Here is a 16,344-nt window from a genome sequence, read left to right as displayed (position 1 = left end):
AAAGTATATGCTTCCTATATATGAATGTATAGTATCTTGGTAGGGATATATACTGCCTTGAAAGGGATAATATATACTATACCAATAGGGATATATATATATATATATATATATATATATATATATAAAATTTCCATGATAGGAATATGTATGTATACTGCCTTGAACTTTGATTTTAAAACAAACCCTTCTTCTTTCTTAGATTGTTTTGTCAGGGTTTCTAATCACAACAACACAAACATTAGCAAAGTCAGAGAAGAGTTGTACAGATTGAATAAAGATTTGGGATAAGTCAGATGGTCTAAAGCAAATATTTGTAACTGCAACCCAAAGCAAAAACAGACATTTTTTTTTTTTTTTGTAGAGTTAAATGGCTGAGAATTTTCCTTAGCAAGCCTGATATGGTAGAAGTTCAAAGAACCTGAAATGAAAACAAATATCTCTCACCCATACCTAGTTGTTGTGCTAAGAAGCACAGATGAAGACAAATCCTGGAAACAACTGGATTGAAAGAGACATATGTAGAAACAAAGTTGAAAAGTACATTGGGCTTTTCATCAGAAACTCTGCAAGACAGAGACAGCAGGGAGGCCGCTAAAATTGCCAGGACAATCAACCTCTCAACTGAGATTTCTAAACTCCCCGAAAGTGTATATTGAAAAATCAAGAGGATAATAAAGGAAACGAATAAAGAAAGCCGTGAGAATCCAACCCAGCAGACACACAGTGTAAAGAGAAGTCTGTCTGTCTGTCTTGCATATGGAATAAGTAGCCAGTAATATTTGACTTTGCTGGAAGAAAGTACAGTAGCCATGGAAAACAACAGCAGATAGATTTTCTTTTCCTTAAAACATGTGTAAATCAATACCTCTCGCTTTGTTTCATTTCTGTTCATCTATGTTTAAGTTCATTTACTAGTGCATTTGTTAATCTGTTCCTTGAAGAGCATATCTCCCATATTTTTAGTTAAATCTGTTAAAATTTTTTCATCTGTTCGTGAGTCTTAGTAGTAAATCTCTTAATATATCAATCATTAATATCAGTGAGTGATTATGCAATATAAAATTACTATGATTAGCCTTTTAAGTATCGTATTTTAATTAAAATTAGTTTTCTATCACCTATTTCAGTTGATATTCTCTTATTTATTTGTTTATCTCATATATATGAGACATACATATATACATTATATATAATGTATGTGTGTGTATAAAATCTTACATGTCATTTCTGGAACAGCCTTAAGTACTTAAACTTAGCAATGGTAACAGCTTTTCTGTAGAGTCCATAGAGTTGTGGAACTGAGTGAATCTGCGAGTAGTTGCTTGTTGGGTGTGGCTGTGGTTGTTTCTCATTGTTTTAATGACTTCTTAACTCTAGCTCCTTAAAGATCTGCTGTAAGGACAACATGAGGCAGGTACAGGGTCCCCTGAGAGGCCATCCAGCAAGGAGCCTTCCTTCTGGTACTTACAGCTGAGCAAGCCCCTCCCTTCTAGGTCCTTTTCCTAGGACTGAAGGCTGCCTTGAGATTCAGTGGGATGGTCCTCGGCAGTCAGTAAGCATGTCTGCCACCTCCTCCTACTCCATCCCCAGGGCTCCTTCTCATATTGCGCTCAAAAAGCTGGGGAAACCGAGGCCAAAGGTAAAAAGGGTGTAAGTAGCTTAATTATTGGTAGAACGAGAATGGCTGAGGTGGGGTTGCTTGGTGGTGAGAGTGGAAGCCCTTGCCAGCTGCTAACCCAACTTGTCCAGCTCACACTAGGGCTCCCCAGGGGATCCTGGTGGGGGGGAAGAGGGGATGCTGTTCTTCTCTCTCCCTACTTCCTATCAGCATGGGGAATGCTACTCTGGGCTAAGCAGTAGCTGCAGGCTGTGAAGTAGGCTGAAACCATGAAAGAGTCCTTTGTGATATCAGTGTAGGCTAGGTCAATGGAGACCTGGGGACCTCTATCTGTCAGTAACACCCAGCTCCACATTACTGCCTCAGTCCAGAAGTCTCACTGTGGCAGTGGCAAACTATTACCATTGTGAGGTCAAATGCTTCCTTCAAAGAAATTAAGACTGGCTTTGCACTCACACTCCAACAAGAACCTGCCAAACAGAAGGGACACTGGAAAATTCAAGCTGCTGTCTAAGGTCTACAAGGCCCTGTCATGTGCTAAAAAGAGATCTGTGTATGACCCTGAGGTCTATGTCATTCTTTCCCATTTGATCTGTAAACAACAAAAAGAGTAAATGGTCTCAAGATTACAGAAACAAAACAAAATCAAAGAAAAAAGGAAAACAAAAACAAAAATAAAAAAAAAATACTTTGTGGGAAATAGTCAGGAGAGGTATGGAAGAACTGGACAGAAAGCTCTGGCCATCCATGCATCCACAATGGTAAATGAAGAGGAACTCCTAAAAGGAAGTAAACAGATAAGAGCCACCTGGGCCAGCCATGAGGGGCCACAGTTAATGATCAAAGGTAATGTAGTTCATGTAGACAATTCTCCCATCCTTAGGGATGGACTCTGTTACTGCAGGCCCACTGTGGTCACCACAACTCATTCTACCCAGTTCCCTTCAGCACAGTGGCCAAGTACTACCAATTGGTGTCGGTGCAGTCAAAGGCTTCCCAGGAAATTAATGAAGTCTATTTTGAGTTGGCATTGTGCTGGCACCACAAGGAACCCCCCCCCCCAAAAAAAAAAAAAAAAAAAAAGAAAAAGAAAAAGGAGGAGGCTGAGAAGTTCAGGAAGCTGTTAGTGGCTGATGCTAAAAAGTGATCAGTGTATGACTGAGGTCTATGAGAGGGCTGGAAGTAGCCATGGCTTGTCCCCTGGTGTACATAGGGCCTTTACAGTCTTTGGGTAAGTTCTAAACATTCATGCAGGACTTCTCAGCCTCCAATAACCTGGGTGTGTCAGGGGCACGCCTCACTGCCCTCAAAGACAGCTGCATCACCAAACTCTGCCCCAGCATGGATGACACCTCACCAAAGCTGGGAACCTGGAGCTCACAGCACAGCCTGCAGACCACTCAGCAGGGTGGAGAGTGTCCTTTCCACGGACCTCAGTTGGCAGAAACCTTTCCCAAGGCAGCCCTGCTGCTCTCTGCTTCTCGCAGGCAGCTGGTCTGGTCTCAGAGTCTTCTCTTCAGCCTGGCTGTGCCTCTCCAAGAGGGACTCTTGGCTTTTATTGTTCACTCTGGCAGGGAGGAGCCTAGTGAATTTGGTCAGTGTCAGGAACTTCGGGAATCTCTTTTGTCTTTTGAATTATTTATCTTAAGGAGTTTCCCTGAAGGATTCAATATTTCAGTCTCAGAGTTGGACTGGGGACCTCCCACATGGTAGGGAAGCACTCCGCCTTTTACATCCCAAGCCTGACACAAACATTTTCACTGTTTTGTTTTGTTTTGTTTTGTTTTCCAAATCTAAGTTATATTTTGGATCATTTAATAAATACATAAAAGTACACATTTAATTAACAATGTATCTATGGGTGGTTTGTCGGTTCTTTGAGACAGGGCATCAAAAACCACAGGCTGGCTTCCAGTATAGGATGCTTTATAGTATAGAATGGCCCTGAATGTCTGACCCTCCTGCCTCCATCCCCCTACTCACCAGGCTTTGATTGCACCGCCTCGACTGGCTTCATGGTTTAGAAACAGAAACATTGTCATAACTGGGCCTGGTGGTGGATGTACATGATCCTAATAACTCAAGATGCTGAGTCAGGGGAAATCAAAAGTCCCAGGAGAAGCCGAAACAATTCAGTGGGATCTTGTCTAAAAAATAAGAAAAGATTGAGATGTAGCTCAGAGAAAAAGGGCAGAATTCCTTCCCCAGAATATGCGACGGTTTGGGGTTCAACTCCATAAGAAATAGAACATCACCACGGCCTGCAGTGTATAGAGTAATTGGCTTATTTCGTGCATACCAGTACATCCAGCAGGATCAGCGATCATTCTGATCGGGTCACTTCCAGGGATGGTCGGCTACTTCATGGCCCATCACAGCGCCCCCTCTGGCAGCAGTGCTGAAGTTGGGCGGGGGGGGGGGGCAGTGGGCTTGCAAACATCACGGAGTTTCCCTCCACATCTGTCAGACTTGCTTCCTGGCTGCGCTTGCCTGTCTGTGGGGTGACTTTTGTACACCCTTCTTCCTGTTCTTTTGAGGGTGGATGAGTTGTTTCATTCTTTGGTCTAGCTGTTGCTGCATGTTTTGTTTTGTTTTCTTGCGACCAGTCTCACATCTTAGCCCTGGGTGGTCTGGAACTCACTGTGGCTTTGAACTCACAGAGATCTCCCTTTCTCTGCTTCCGGAGTGCTAGGATTAAAAGCATGCACTTCCACACCTGGCCCTATCATTCTTTATTCTAGTATTGCATTCTGGGCTTTGAAATGTCGCGCAAACTTGTCTACCATTATGCAAACATTTTAAGCATTAATATTAATTTTGAACATTAAGAAAAGAGAACTCCATCTCTCACTGCCGCTGCATGGGTGATGGTAGTTTCTCCTTTTTCTGCTCCACTGTCAGGTTCCCACCACAAATCCACATCACAGAGCTCCCTCCCTCCTTCTTCACACTCCCTCCTCTAGAAGGAGACTAATGTTTCTTGTTACCCATAACTTTTGATAGAACAACGGAGGCAAGGTTGTAATGCCTTCTGCACAGGCCTTTGAGTGGACCACAGGGTTGCAACGTTTCAGGGTCACAGTCTCTCACCATGGCTTCTGTAGGTGGCTTTGTGTTCCAGATGTTCCTCTTCTTCCTGAAGGAACAGGTTCTTTGAAGCATTGCAGGATTCTATGCCAGTCTTGCCACCCTGGTTCATCTCCAAGGGAAGATAACTTTGGTTTGGCCTCACTCTCAACAGCTGGTGCGCTTTAGTCAGCACCTGGTGGCAAGAGGAAGCTTTCCTATCTGGTCTCAGGCTTTTACACTTTGTAAGTCAAAGCTAAATGCACCGCTTGGGCGGAGGTCTCCCGATCCCCCTTCCCCTCAGCCACGCCTGCCAATACTTCTGCTTCGTGTTAGAGAAGCGTTCCTGAAGCAGGCAGCCTTTCATAAGGATTCTGCTGTGATTGGAAAAGCAGCACTTTTCAGTCTCCTGGCATGAACATCCCTTTTCATACCCGATTCCTCCGTGCGTGCGTGCGTACGTGCGTGCATGCGTGCGTGTGTCCTCTGTGCGTACCTAAGTGCACTCTCAGAACTCCAGGGATTACAAACGGTCGCACTACCCCACTCTTGGTATTTAAAACTTTCCTCAAAAAATTAGCTCTTTTTTCCTTACCCATTTTCTTTGATTGTCTGTTTTGTTTTTGTGGTGTCTTTCTCTTGAAATCTGCTTCCTGGAAGTAGTATAGGCTCATGAGCTGATATATAGAGCCTAAAACATCAGGGACAATTGTTAGAACGCCCTGGATGCCTCTGTGCCTCAAAGAGTTTCATGATGCTGATATAATCTTACTCTAAAAGGTAATAATAATACACATGGATTTATTTGGAGTTCAGTCACAATTAGCCATTTAATATTATAAATCAAATCAAGATGAGGTAAAGTAGTTGTTTTATATGCATTTTGCCCCTAAATTGAATGTATTTCCAAGACAAAGATGCGCTTGCTTTGTTTGTAGTTCTTACTGGGGCTACTCCTTCGTTTTACTTGGGTCGTGACCTTTGAGGTTTTTGATGTGGATGTGGTTTCATTATAGAAAGTGATTTAGAATCCACTTTATGAGCCATACAGCTGCAAAGATTTTAGATATGATGGCTTCTGGGCATGACAGTTGTACACCTTTCACTGGGGCTGAACCTCCATAAGCTAAATTATGAAGTACTTACAGGCCCACATTTTTCCCGTCAAGAACTACAGGGCATGTAAAATTCGTTTATGATTGATAGTGGGGCTCTCAGAGTTTAAAACCCGCATTTAAAAGTTAGACTTGTTAACCTTGTGTAGATCTGTGACACAGTTCTTTGGAAGTAGGAGCACACAGAAGGAACGTTTTCTGATGGACGAACCATATATATTAACTCAGCAAAGCCACGAGGAAACAGATTGGAAAGGCAGAACACACTATTTCATTTTGAGAATAATTTTTGATCTTCACCAGGGGTCTTGCAAAATCGCATCTTTTTAACTGGACAGGTTAATCAACTCTACAAAATCTGAAAGCTTATGAATTTTTCATCACTCTATTGTGGCTTTGAAGCTAACTGTAAATATTTATAAATACCTTCTTCCCAATATGTATAAAAGTAACTGAAAATGGAAAGAACTGTACAAGCTTTGTTTACTTATTCTCTTTCCATTTGTCTATCTGTCTGTCTCTTTCTCTTTCTGTCTCTCTGTGTGTGTGCGTATGTTTGTGTGCTTGTGTATGTATGCATTCATGTGTATGCATGTATGCTTGTATGCATGTGTATGCATGAGTGCATACATGTGTGTGTGTGTGTGTGTGTATGTGTGTGTGTGAAAAATGTCTCCATGCTTAGCTCAAACAGTGTGCAAGAGATGCATATATTAGCCTGTAGACCTTAGGTTACACTAGCTAAATCTTCCAGTTCATTGTAGCTAAAATAAGGAATCTGAATGTCAGTGGCTTTGTAGACTATATAAACAAACCATAAACAAATCATAACCAATTTTTAGGTTTATGCTTTTGAATAAATAAATATGGAAGGATGCTAAACTGTTCTGTGAACAAAGATATGTTATCCAACTCCAGACAAAACAGGTATAGGTTCTTCTGGGCCAAGTGTTGGAAACTTCTTATTTCCCTAGCCAGTGCTTTTAACTACCTTTATTTTTCCTCTTTAGACGTAACTGTTCTGAGTAACACTGGTTTGTTTACGATTTTTAACAAGAAAATAAAATGATGACACATGATCTGCTTCTGTTACTCAGAAACGGGCTGGCTCTCTTTCAGGATTCATTTTGGAATGAAAGGCTCCGTCTTGATTAACCCACGGGAGGGTGAGAATAGAAGTGGGGCTCCTCCAGCATTTGCCTTGCAACTCACCAGAGACTTGATCTGCTTCTATGACTCTTCAGTAGAACTCAGGTAAAAAAAAAAAAAAAAGAAAAAAAAAAAAGAAAAAAAAGGCAAGTTTTAAAATTGATTAAAAAAATTAAAATGAGATACCAGGACATAGAGTGGAGTTGGTTTTGGTTTTGGGTTTTGTGTCTTGTTCTTCAACTGGTATTAAATTGTTGTTGTTGTTGTTGTTTTTGGTTTTTTCTTGTTGTTGTTTTTGGTTAGTTGACAGAAGAACTAATGGATGTGGAAATTGTAGCAATGAGCATAAAGATTAATAGAGCAAGAGTTTGATGGGGGACTAAGTACTTTAGCTGCTAAGCAGTAAAATCTGAATCCATAGTTTGGTTACAACATCACACATGTTGCTTAATAAAATCTGTATAATCAGTAAAATGTCACTGTTACTAGGATTGTAAATGTTCAACCAAATAAGCTCATATTCTATAATATATATATATATTATAGAATATATATATATATATATATATATATATATATATATATATATATATATATACATATATATATATATATGCATTTACATTTAGGTCAAAACCCATTTAATGGTTCCAAAATTATAATGCAGGCTTACGATTGGTATACTTCTTTCCATAGAAGTTCAATGGAAAGCCAACAGAGAGTCAGAATGATGGAAGAATTGGATGTATGTTCACCAAAGTTCAGTTTCTCAAGGGCAGAGAGTGAAGTTAAAAAGCAGAGGGGTCGGATGCTGTGTGATGTGTTGCTGGATCAGAGGGTGTTACCTGGTGTAGGCAACATCATCAAAAATGAAGCCCTCTTTGAGAGTGGTCTCCATCCGGCTGTTAAGGTATGAATCATTTAACATTTGTTTCAGACTTGTTTATAAGAACTGTGAGGATCCATTGTGAAATGGAAGTCTGTGTGGGAGCAGCACAGTCCCTATGGCAATTGGTCTCAACTTCTGTGTTGTGAACCCTTTAGGGGTCAAATGACTCAGGGTTGCCCAAGGCTGTCGTTAAACACAGATATTTATGGTATAATTCATAACTAGCAAAATGACAGTCATGAACTATAAATGAAAATAAAGTTGTGGTGGTGAAGGATCGCAGTATTAGGACGGTCGGAAACCACTGTTCTACAGACTCCAGTTATCAAGTGTCGGCTTCTTAGTAAGGCTGTCTTGGACTCCCTGTTAGAACTGCAATGTCCCTGCTTCCTGCTCTCAATTGTCCTTAGTTCACTTTGGTTTTATTTCCCCCATACCTCGTACTGGTTTTGCTTTTAAATATATTTTACTCATTATACTTTTTGGTTTTGTTTTTTGTTTTTAAAAAGTATCTTTTACAGCTCCAGCGCCCACTGTGTTGAGGGCAAGTGTCTTAGTGCAGTGTCTAGCTTTAGACAGGTCGTTGTGGAAAGTGTGAACGAGTGGATTTGCCATTTGTTTTTTCTATGTGGCATATTAAATGTATATACTCTCCACCACTTGCATGCACGCCCATTTACAGGTGTCAATAATAGGAAAGAACAAAAGGTTTCAAGTGAATGAGAAGGGCGGAATTCAGGCAGCAGGGGCAAAGAGTGAACAGGCAGAGAGCCAAAGAAAACTCACCATCCTTGTTCAGTGAGTTTAGATTGGCGTGAAGAGAAAAACGTTAGACGCCTAGCATGGGATCCTAGGACGAGGAGTGGACTTGGTCTGGTTTTTAGCTTTCTAACTGGTGAGACTTGCGCTTTTATCTTTCCAGGAGGGAGAACTTGTAGAGAGAGGAGTGTCAGAGAATAATGATGGACTGAGGAAGGTCCTAAGCCAGGAGACACTGGAACGGCAGCATCCGTACATTTGTTTCTAGGGAGGAACTCTGCACGGAAGGCTCTTATCCATATTTCATACTGCTAACTCAATTCTAATGATACCAACTGTTTCTACTAAATAGAGTATATTAAGTAAATTATTTTTACATAAGTCCACATATACCTCTTTGTCTTTTGCATATAGTTTCTTGCTGGTTTTGATACAATCCAAATCACTAGTAGTTAAGTGGTAGAAGAAACGAGTTAATGGCGATTTTAGGATAGGTTGTGATTTTTAACACTTAGAACAAGTAAAATGAGCTTCTTAAAAATCACTTGGGCTTCTGAGGAGAATATTTTCTAGAACTGATCCAAGGGCATGGGCGATGGCTTGCTTAACATGTATGAGGCCCTGGTTTTGACACTCAACATCAGAGCTAGAGAGAGGCAAAGCAAAAGAATGTTCAGGAGGTTTTTTTTTTTTTTTTTTTTTTTTGGTTTTTCGAGACAGGGTTTCTCTGTACAGCCCTGGCTGTCCTGGAACTCACTTTGACTTTGTAGACCAGGCTGGCCTCGGACTCAGAAATCCACCTGCCTCTGCCTCCCAAATGCTGGGATTAAAGGCATACTTCACCACTGCCCGGCTTGGGAGTTTGGGAGTTTTAAATCTCTTGTTAATTCTCTTTAAGAGAACTAGCAGGTGAGGTGAGGTTATAGTCATGAATAAATTAGAAAACTATGCTTTCCCACTAAGGTGTGTCAACTATCAGACGAACAGGCCCATCACCTTGTGAAGATGACCCGGGATTTCAGCATTCTCTTCTACAGGGTAAGAGCAAATATTTACAACCATGTCCAGTACCAGTGGTTTCCTTGTGTGCCTTTACCAGGGTGCTGAAGCTGTGTGTAGCCCTCTAGTGGACAGACTGCAGAGACTCATGGAGCAAGACTGACATCTGAATGTCAGGCACAATTAGTATCTTAAAATTTGGAGTCAACTTGCCTCACTCTGAATGTATTTTGCTATAGTTACACCAAGTTGAATAACAGTTGTGTTGGTATTTTGCTTTGATTCTTGTTGTATTTGGACATATAAAACAAAGCATTTAGACAGACTTAATACTTACAGTTAAATAGATGGGTTTATTTACATTTTGCCATTGGTCATGTGAACTTTAGGCTTTAGGCTTTTTACATAATAGTTTTTTTTTTTAATCTGTAATATGAAGTTCTGTTTCTATATGTCCAACAAAAGCTGTTCTGAGGATGACATAAGTTCTCATGAACATGTTAGTTAGCAAACAGTATAATGCTCTTATAGACCTCGATAAATTGCTTCATCTTTTAAACGATGGATGATAACTAATCTTGTTTTCCCACCACAATCTGTTTTCTAAATTCAAAATTTTTACTATGCTCAGAAATGAAGGTATTAAAATGGTTTTCATTAATTGACCTAAAGTTTTAATGATCCTCTTAACAGGATATAACTGCCATCAGCAATAATGGCCATTTTATAATGACCTGTGCCCATTTGTTCTTCCAGAGGAAAAATGACTGTAGAAAACAGTGCATTCTGCCTATATCAAATTGGGCATTTCACTACCTTGCTTACATTAATATATATTGTTTGTGTAATTTCAGCCCATATATAGTCATATTTCTGAGCTTTTTTCACACTGTTGGTGAAAACCAAAAATACTCTCTTTGTCATTGCTTTAAAAATGTGTGTATAGAACAAAACTATAGCAGAAAAATGAAAGTGTCTCTTAAAATGAAGCTGATAGCAAACAGAACATTTCTTTGTTAGAATGTATTTGAGTTTTTATTTTCTTTCTAGCAAATCTCTAGAGCTTTTTTTTTTTTTTTTTTAAAAAAAAAAAGGCCCTTTATCAGGCCAACAAAGAAAATGCTCTCGTTAAATTTTATCCCCTAAAAATAAGTTTTTTTGGCCGTTGAATCTGAGTGAGCAGCTTCCTTGTTCTAAAAGCAATCAGATTTGAAGCTAATCTAGCCCTTTTCTTGCAACCATGTAATTATGTTTAATTAAGAAAGCCTTAAAAGCATAAAAGACATTTTAAAATATAGAACTTTTATATATCATTTAGATAAGAGGATACAGCAGGGAACAGTTTGGAATACTAATAAGTTAAAACATAATGACTCTATTATTTCATACAAACCTTATTTGATAGACATTACTGGATTTTGTCAATACTTTTTACTATATTATATGGAAAATTATATGGAACAGCATGCACATTCTTGACATTTTCAGAGATGACTTGATTTCCTGAATATGCCTTTGTCTCTTATAACAACAGTTTTGAGCATAACATCATAATTTTATTTATTTATTTATTTATTTATTTATTTTTAGTGCTGTAAAGCAGGATCTGCCATTTCTAAACACTATAAGGTTTACAAGCGTCCTAGCTGTGGTCAGTGCCACGGCAAAATTACTGTGTGTCGCTTCGGGGAGAACAGCAGGATGACATATTTCTGTCCTCACTGTCAGAAAGAAAGCCCTCAACATGTTCAAGTATGGTAAGATGTCTGACTGAGACTCTCTTGGCAGCTAATAAGCAGAGCGTGTATCTGAAGGACTACCAGGCTGGTGGTCGCACACAGCACAGAACACTGAAATTGAAATCACCTATAAGAACCAATGCAGATGAATGAGTGAATATGGTTATCAGCTCAAGAGTCAAGCATTAGGACTAGAAGCAGAATCATTAGTTTTTAAAGTTGATAGGAAGTGTCACAGATCTAATTTGTAGGATGCTGCAAAAACCCAAAAACCAAATATTAGAAATACTGACATTGGGAAAGCCAGGATAGAACCGGGAAGATTTTTGCATGATGTGGTAGGAGACTCTTCAGGAAGGACATCTTGTGAGCTACTTGACAAGGTGGTAATGACCGAGAGTTACCAGCATGGTAGTTGTAGGAGAAGCCTAAAATGCTCAGCTCACTGAGAATAGATGGAGCAGGCCAGAGGTGACCTGTTGCTTTTGAGTAGGAGGAAACAAAATGGTGCGGTTGGGCAGAGACCTTGCTGAGCTGCGCAAGACCAAAGGAGGAGGGTAGGCCATTGTATCTGTGGAGAAACATAGAGGCATGACTTGCGTTTTTATAAATGTGTCCACATCCACTCACTTCTTCTCCCTCTGTTCTGTTTCTGTGAAACTCTTACCCTGGCTCACAACTCTACATCATTTTATATCCCCCTCCCATCAGCCTCTTTTGTTATCACATAGTAGACAATTAGCTATTTTTGTTTTATGGGTTTCTGGTTTTATTTTTCATAACAAGACTACTTTTCTAATTACTTTATTTGACTCTGTGCACTTTACACAGTACCGAGCACACTGAAGGCTTTCCGTCTATTTGCCTATTGGATACATGATTAGTGCTCTGTGTTTTCCAGCATCTATATTGTTTTTGCAGCATTGGAGATTAAAGTTTTCCATTTTCTTCCAAGTAGTCGAGTAAATGGCATTTAATCATAGAAGCAAAATTCCAAGGGGTTTTAGAAATGAGGTTTTAAAGAATCACAGAGTTCCTGAAAGGGATTTAGATTTACCTGTAAGCCCTGATACTAGAAGTGTCACGGAGTCTGTAATCACTCTCCTCTAACCCACCCCAACCCTGGTTTATATGCTGGCTTTCAGTTTAAGATGTTGGAGAACCGTTCACACACTGCAAGAAAAATGCAGATATAATTTCTAAAGTTTTAAAACCAACACTACTACTTCCCCTATTTTAAACATTTCTGTGAATAAGTATATTCTCTATTTCTGTTCAATATCTGAGCACTTTTCATATTAACTATTTTTATTTTGTTTTGTTTTGCTTTAATTTACAGTTATTTCAAGGTTTAGGATTAGTGTGGTAGCACACTTACCTAGGTAGGCTTCGGTCCAGTTTTCAATTCCAGGGTGCTAGAGAACCCAACAAAGATCTGAGAGGGAGAGGGAGAGGGAGAGGGAGGGGGAGAGATTGGGATCCTATTTCAGAAGAGTACTTTTGTTGGCATTAGCAATGACTACTTGATTCTCAACCAGGGGTACATGGTATAATACCCTGTCACCACACACACACACACAGAGAGAGAGGGAGGGGGAGGGGGAGAGGGAGAGGGAGAGAAGAAGGAGGAGGAGGAGAAAGGGAGGGAGGGAGGAAGGGAGGGAGGGAGGGAAGGAGAGAGGGAGGGAGAGTTTAAAAGCCTCAGAAGCCCCTCAAAACACTGATCTAAATCTACACACTGAAATCTCCCAACTCCCCTAACTGTCATGAATTCTTCCAAGATGTTTAAATATTTGGTGATCACATCTCCTTTTTTAAGTGCCTATATAATTTATTGTTGGCTCTTAATACACAGTAAGCATAAGCTACATATGAAAATACTACTGTATTTGGTGAAGCTGACTCTTTTATAGTCTTGGACAATTTTTAAGATAGTTTTTATGATGTATTACTTACTTTCTTAGTATTTGCCTAGCTGGGAAGTAGGCACATACACGGTTAAGCAGGGTGGTGGAAGTGTGGTAAAGTGCTGTATTCAGTGCTAAGGGGAGCTATAGAGACGGAAGCAGAGCTATCCAGGAGGGACAAGATCATCTTTCTAAGCTTAGTGTGGATGTGGTAGGGCTTCATCACAGGGAGAAGACATTCTAATTTATCTGGAGACTGCTTTTAAAGCATCTAGAATAGAAAGTGCTTGTAATTGATTGCAGGGTAATGAGAACTTAGTAGGCAGTTCTTACTATGGACTTCATGTACACAGATATTTGAAGTGCTGGACTTGAAGGTATTTGGAAGACTTAAACACTTAGTAAGTACTAAGTCTTAAAGAAAACTTAGTATTGATAAAATAAGCTTCTTTGGGGAAGAGCCATTGATCTCAGTTGGCATCTATGAAACACGGACTAAAGGGATCATCTAGACCAATACATACTGAGGTATTTTGTAGACTTAATAGAAAAGCTAGAGGAACTGGAGCCTCAGGAACTGAACTGGAAGCTGTGTGGGTAACCCAGATAACCAGCACTGCTGCTGTGGCCCCAGCAGGCAGCTGGTCTGATTGCTCCCACATCCATCGTGCCTTCTTCACTTTCCAGTCAGAAGCAGGAAATGCTCTAGAAGATTAAGCTTAGGATTTGTTGGTGGACTGGATGTAAGATGTCAGGACATGTTAGGATGAAGTCTAGAGCTTTGTCCCTGTTAAGCTGAGAAAATGGTGATACCCTTTGCTGAAACCAAGTGGCAGAGTTACAGACTAGGGGACCCTGGAGTTTGTTTGTATCATTATCATATGGGTTTTATACCACCCTTTTAGGATAAAGCAGAAGAAAGATATTTACTCAAGTTGGGATGCCAGAAGCTTGAGTAAATATCTTCAAACCAACACAACATGCTCGCATTTCTGTCTTCCTTCTGAAGGTCCTAGATCCATCCATCCCTTGCTTCTTTGAACCTCTGGTGGCTACCAGCATTCTTTGACATGTGGTTAGGTCACTGCAGTCTCTGCCCCCTTTCACAGCACCTTCTCCTTTTCTGTGCGTATCAAGTCTGCCTTCTTTTCCCCTTTTGAGGAAAGTCCTCCCCAGGTCAATATACACAATCTCACCTGCAAAAAACTTTATAAAGCAACACTTTCAGTTCTCTCATGTTGTGACCTGGCATCTTTGGGAGGCATTCTTCAGTCTACCACAGCATGTTAAATGTGAATTCTTACAGAGACTGGGGAGAATTCATTACCGGCGTGATTAAGAAATGCAACAACAGCAGCACAAGACATCCAGAAGCCTGCAGATGAAATAATTTACATCCTCTTATGTTCAGGATGGTAGAAGATGACAATAAAAAGGCTTCCATGCACATGGGGAATCTGAAGGTCATTTAAGTTGTGTTCAGCTGAATCAATGCAGCCTACTGCCTTTCAGAGCAAGTTGTGGTGGCCAGGAGTTAGGTCAGGTGAACAAATTCTTTAGGTTTAGAGTTCCACACAGATATGAGATACTATGTTAGAAGTCAAGGTAAAGATCAGAGAATCATAATGAGATGTGTCTTATTTTCAGATTTCCTTGTGCTATGCATTATTTTACTGAACAAACCTGGACCTAAGGGCCACTGTGTTTGCAAACAAGGAGCAAGGTCTTACAGAAGGCAAGGCTATCTTTGAGAGTCAGAGAACCTATGCTCTGAAAATAAATAAGCTGTGTAGGCATCCTGCAAGAGCTCTCTCCATGTTAACACTTTGGAATCTGGGGCACCACCTTGGCACTATTTAACTGTATGTGACCCGAGACACTAAAGTATTAGAGTGTTAGTGCACACTTTCTCGTCAGTCAGTAACGGCCAGTGGCTTCTAGGTGGAGAATAATGATTTACATTTATCACTAACAATCAGGTTTATTGTTTCTTAACCTAATAACTGCATGTCTAATAGTGATAAAAAGAGGGTTTATGAGAACTAACACATAGATATCTTTTTTTCATGATTATGGATTAAATTATCAGTATTTTGCTTAGCAAATACAAATGAAAAATCTAGAATTTCTACCATTTTCTTTTCTGGGAACATGGAGTTAGGTAAAGCTTTTCTCATTTTCTTTCTTTTCCCCCATTCTTTTTTTGCAGTTACAGTATAATTACCGCATACTCCCTTTCCTTCCCTCCTTCCACTCCCCATGTACTCCGACCTTCTCTCACAGTGTGTCCCATCTTCTTTGTTTTAGTCTCAGTGCTTTGTCTCAAGCATAACCTTTTCTTTTTCTGATTTAATGGAAAAAAATCAATATTTCAGCTTTGCTTTGGAAAATACTATTTAAAATATTTACAGAATACTTCCTGCTGGTTGTAGCTAATCCTCTTGGTTTTGTGTGTATGTGTGTGTTTAAGCATGTACTTTTAAAAAAAAAAAACACAGTGAAAAGTTTATTTCTGAATTTGGCAGCAATCAGTAGGATGTATGATATAGTCATCATATGTGTCAATAATGATTTTTAAAAAATAACACATGATCAAATGTGTATCATCATTTTTAGAATAGTTCCTAAAATGTCCAGAACTTATAAAAATAGAGTATTAGGAATATAAATGATGGACTTAGAAGATTATTTTACAGCAAACTGCCAACAAGAAACACTGAAATCAACTGGACTCCCAGGAGAAAGGATTGCTTTATGGACTCAGTGGCTCGGAAGTCTGAAGAGCAGTGGTCCTGTGTGGTTTGTACCCTCATAAACAGACCCTCGGCTAAGGCCTGTGATGCTTGCTTGACCACGAGGCCTCTGGGTAAGAGTGACTTTTTATTTGAGTTCATAGAATTTATAAGAGGATTATATACGGTACAGTCAGGTATATATTTTGTTCCACCTTGATATTCCATAACCAACTAAAATGCCAACTAAATTCTCTGGTTTAGAGAAATTGCCAGCCTTTTCATGTAAACTAGGCTAATAGTATGTTGAAAGTATTAAGAAAGAGAGAGAGAGAGAGAGAGAGAGAGAGAGAGAGAGAGAGAGAGAG

The 16,344-nt window shown here is 39.8% G+C and overlaps 1 protein-coding gene across 1 annotated transcript in view; it reads left to right on the top strand.

Moving 5' to 3' along the window:
* The window catches only part of Neil3 (nei like DNA glycosylase 3), a 52,169-nt gene that overhangs the window by 22,100 nt on the left and 13,725 nt on the right, over window positions 1–16,344 (top strand). The window contains exons 3-7 of the mRNA XM_021219491.1: window positions 6,922–7,056; window positions 7,648–7,861; window positions 9,563–9,637; window positions 11,189–11,355; window positions 15,941–16,110. Coding sequence (XP_021075150.1) covers window positions 6,922–7,056; window positions 7,648–7,861; window positions 9,563–9,637; window positions 11,189–11,355; window positions 15,941–16,110 — 761 coding nt within the window. The remainder of the gene's footprint in view (window positions 1–6,921; window positions 7,057–7,647; window positions 7,862–9,562; window positions 9,638–11,188; window positions 11,356–15,940; window positions 16,111–16,344) is intronic.

Source organism: Mus pahari, chromosome 19 (genome assembly GCF_900095145.1).
Source record: "Mus pahari chromosome 19, PAHARI_EIJ_v1.1, whole genome shotgun sequence".
In the NCBI taxonomy this organism is placed as follows: domain Eukaryota; kingdom Metazoa; phylum Chordata; class Mammalia; order Rodentia; family Muridae; genus Mus; species Mus pahari.
Note: the sequence above shows the minus strand (reverse complement) of the source record. Positions and strands in the feature narration are given on the sequence as shown.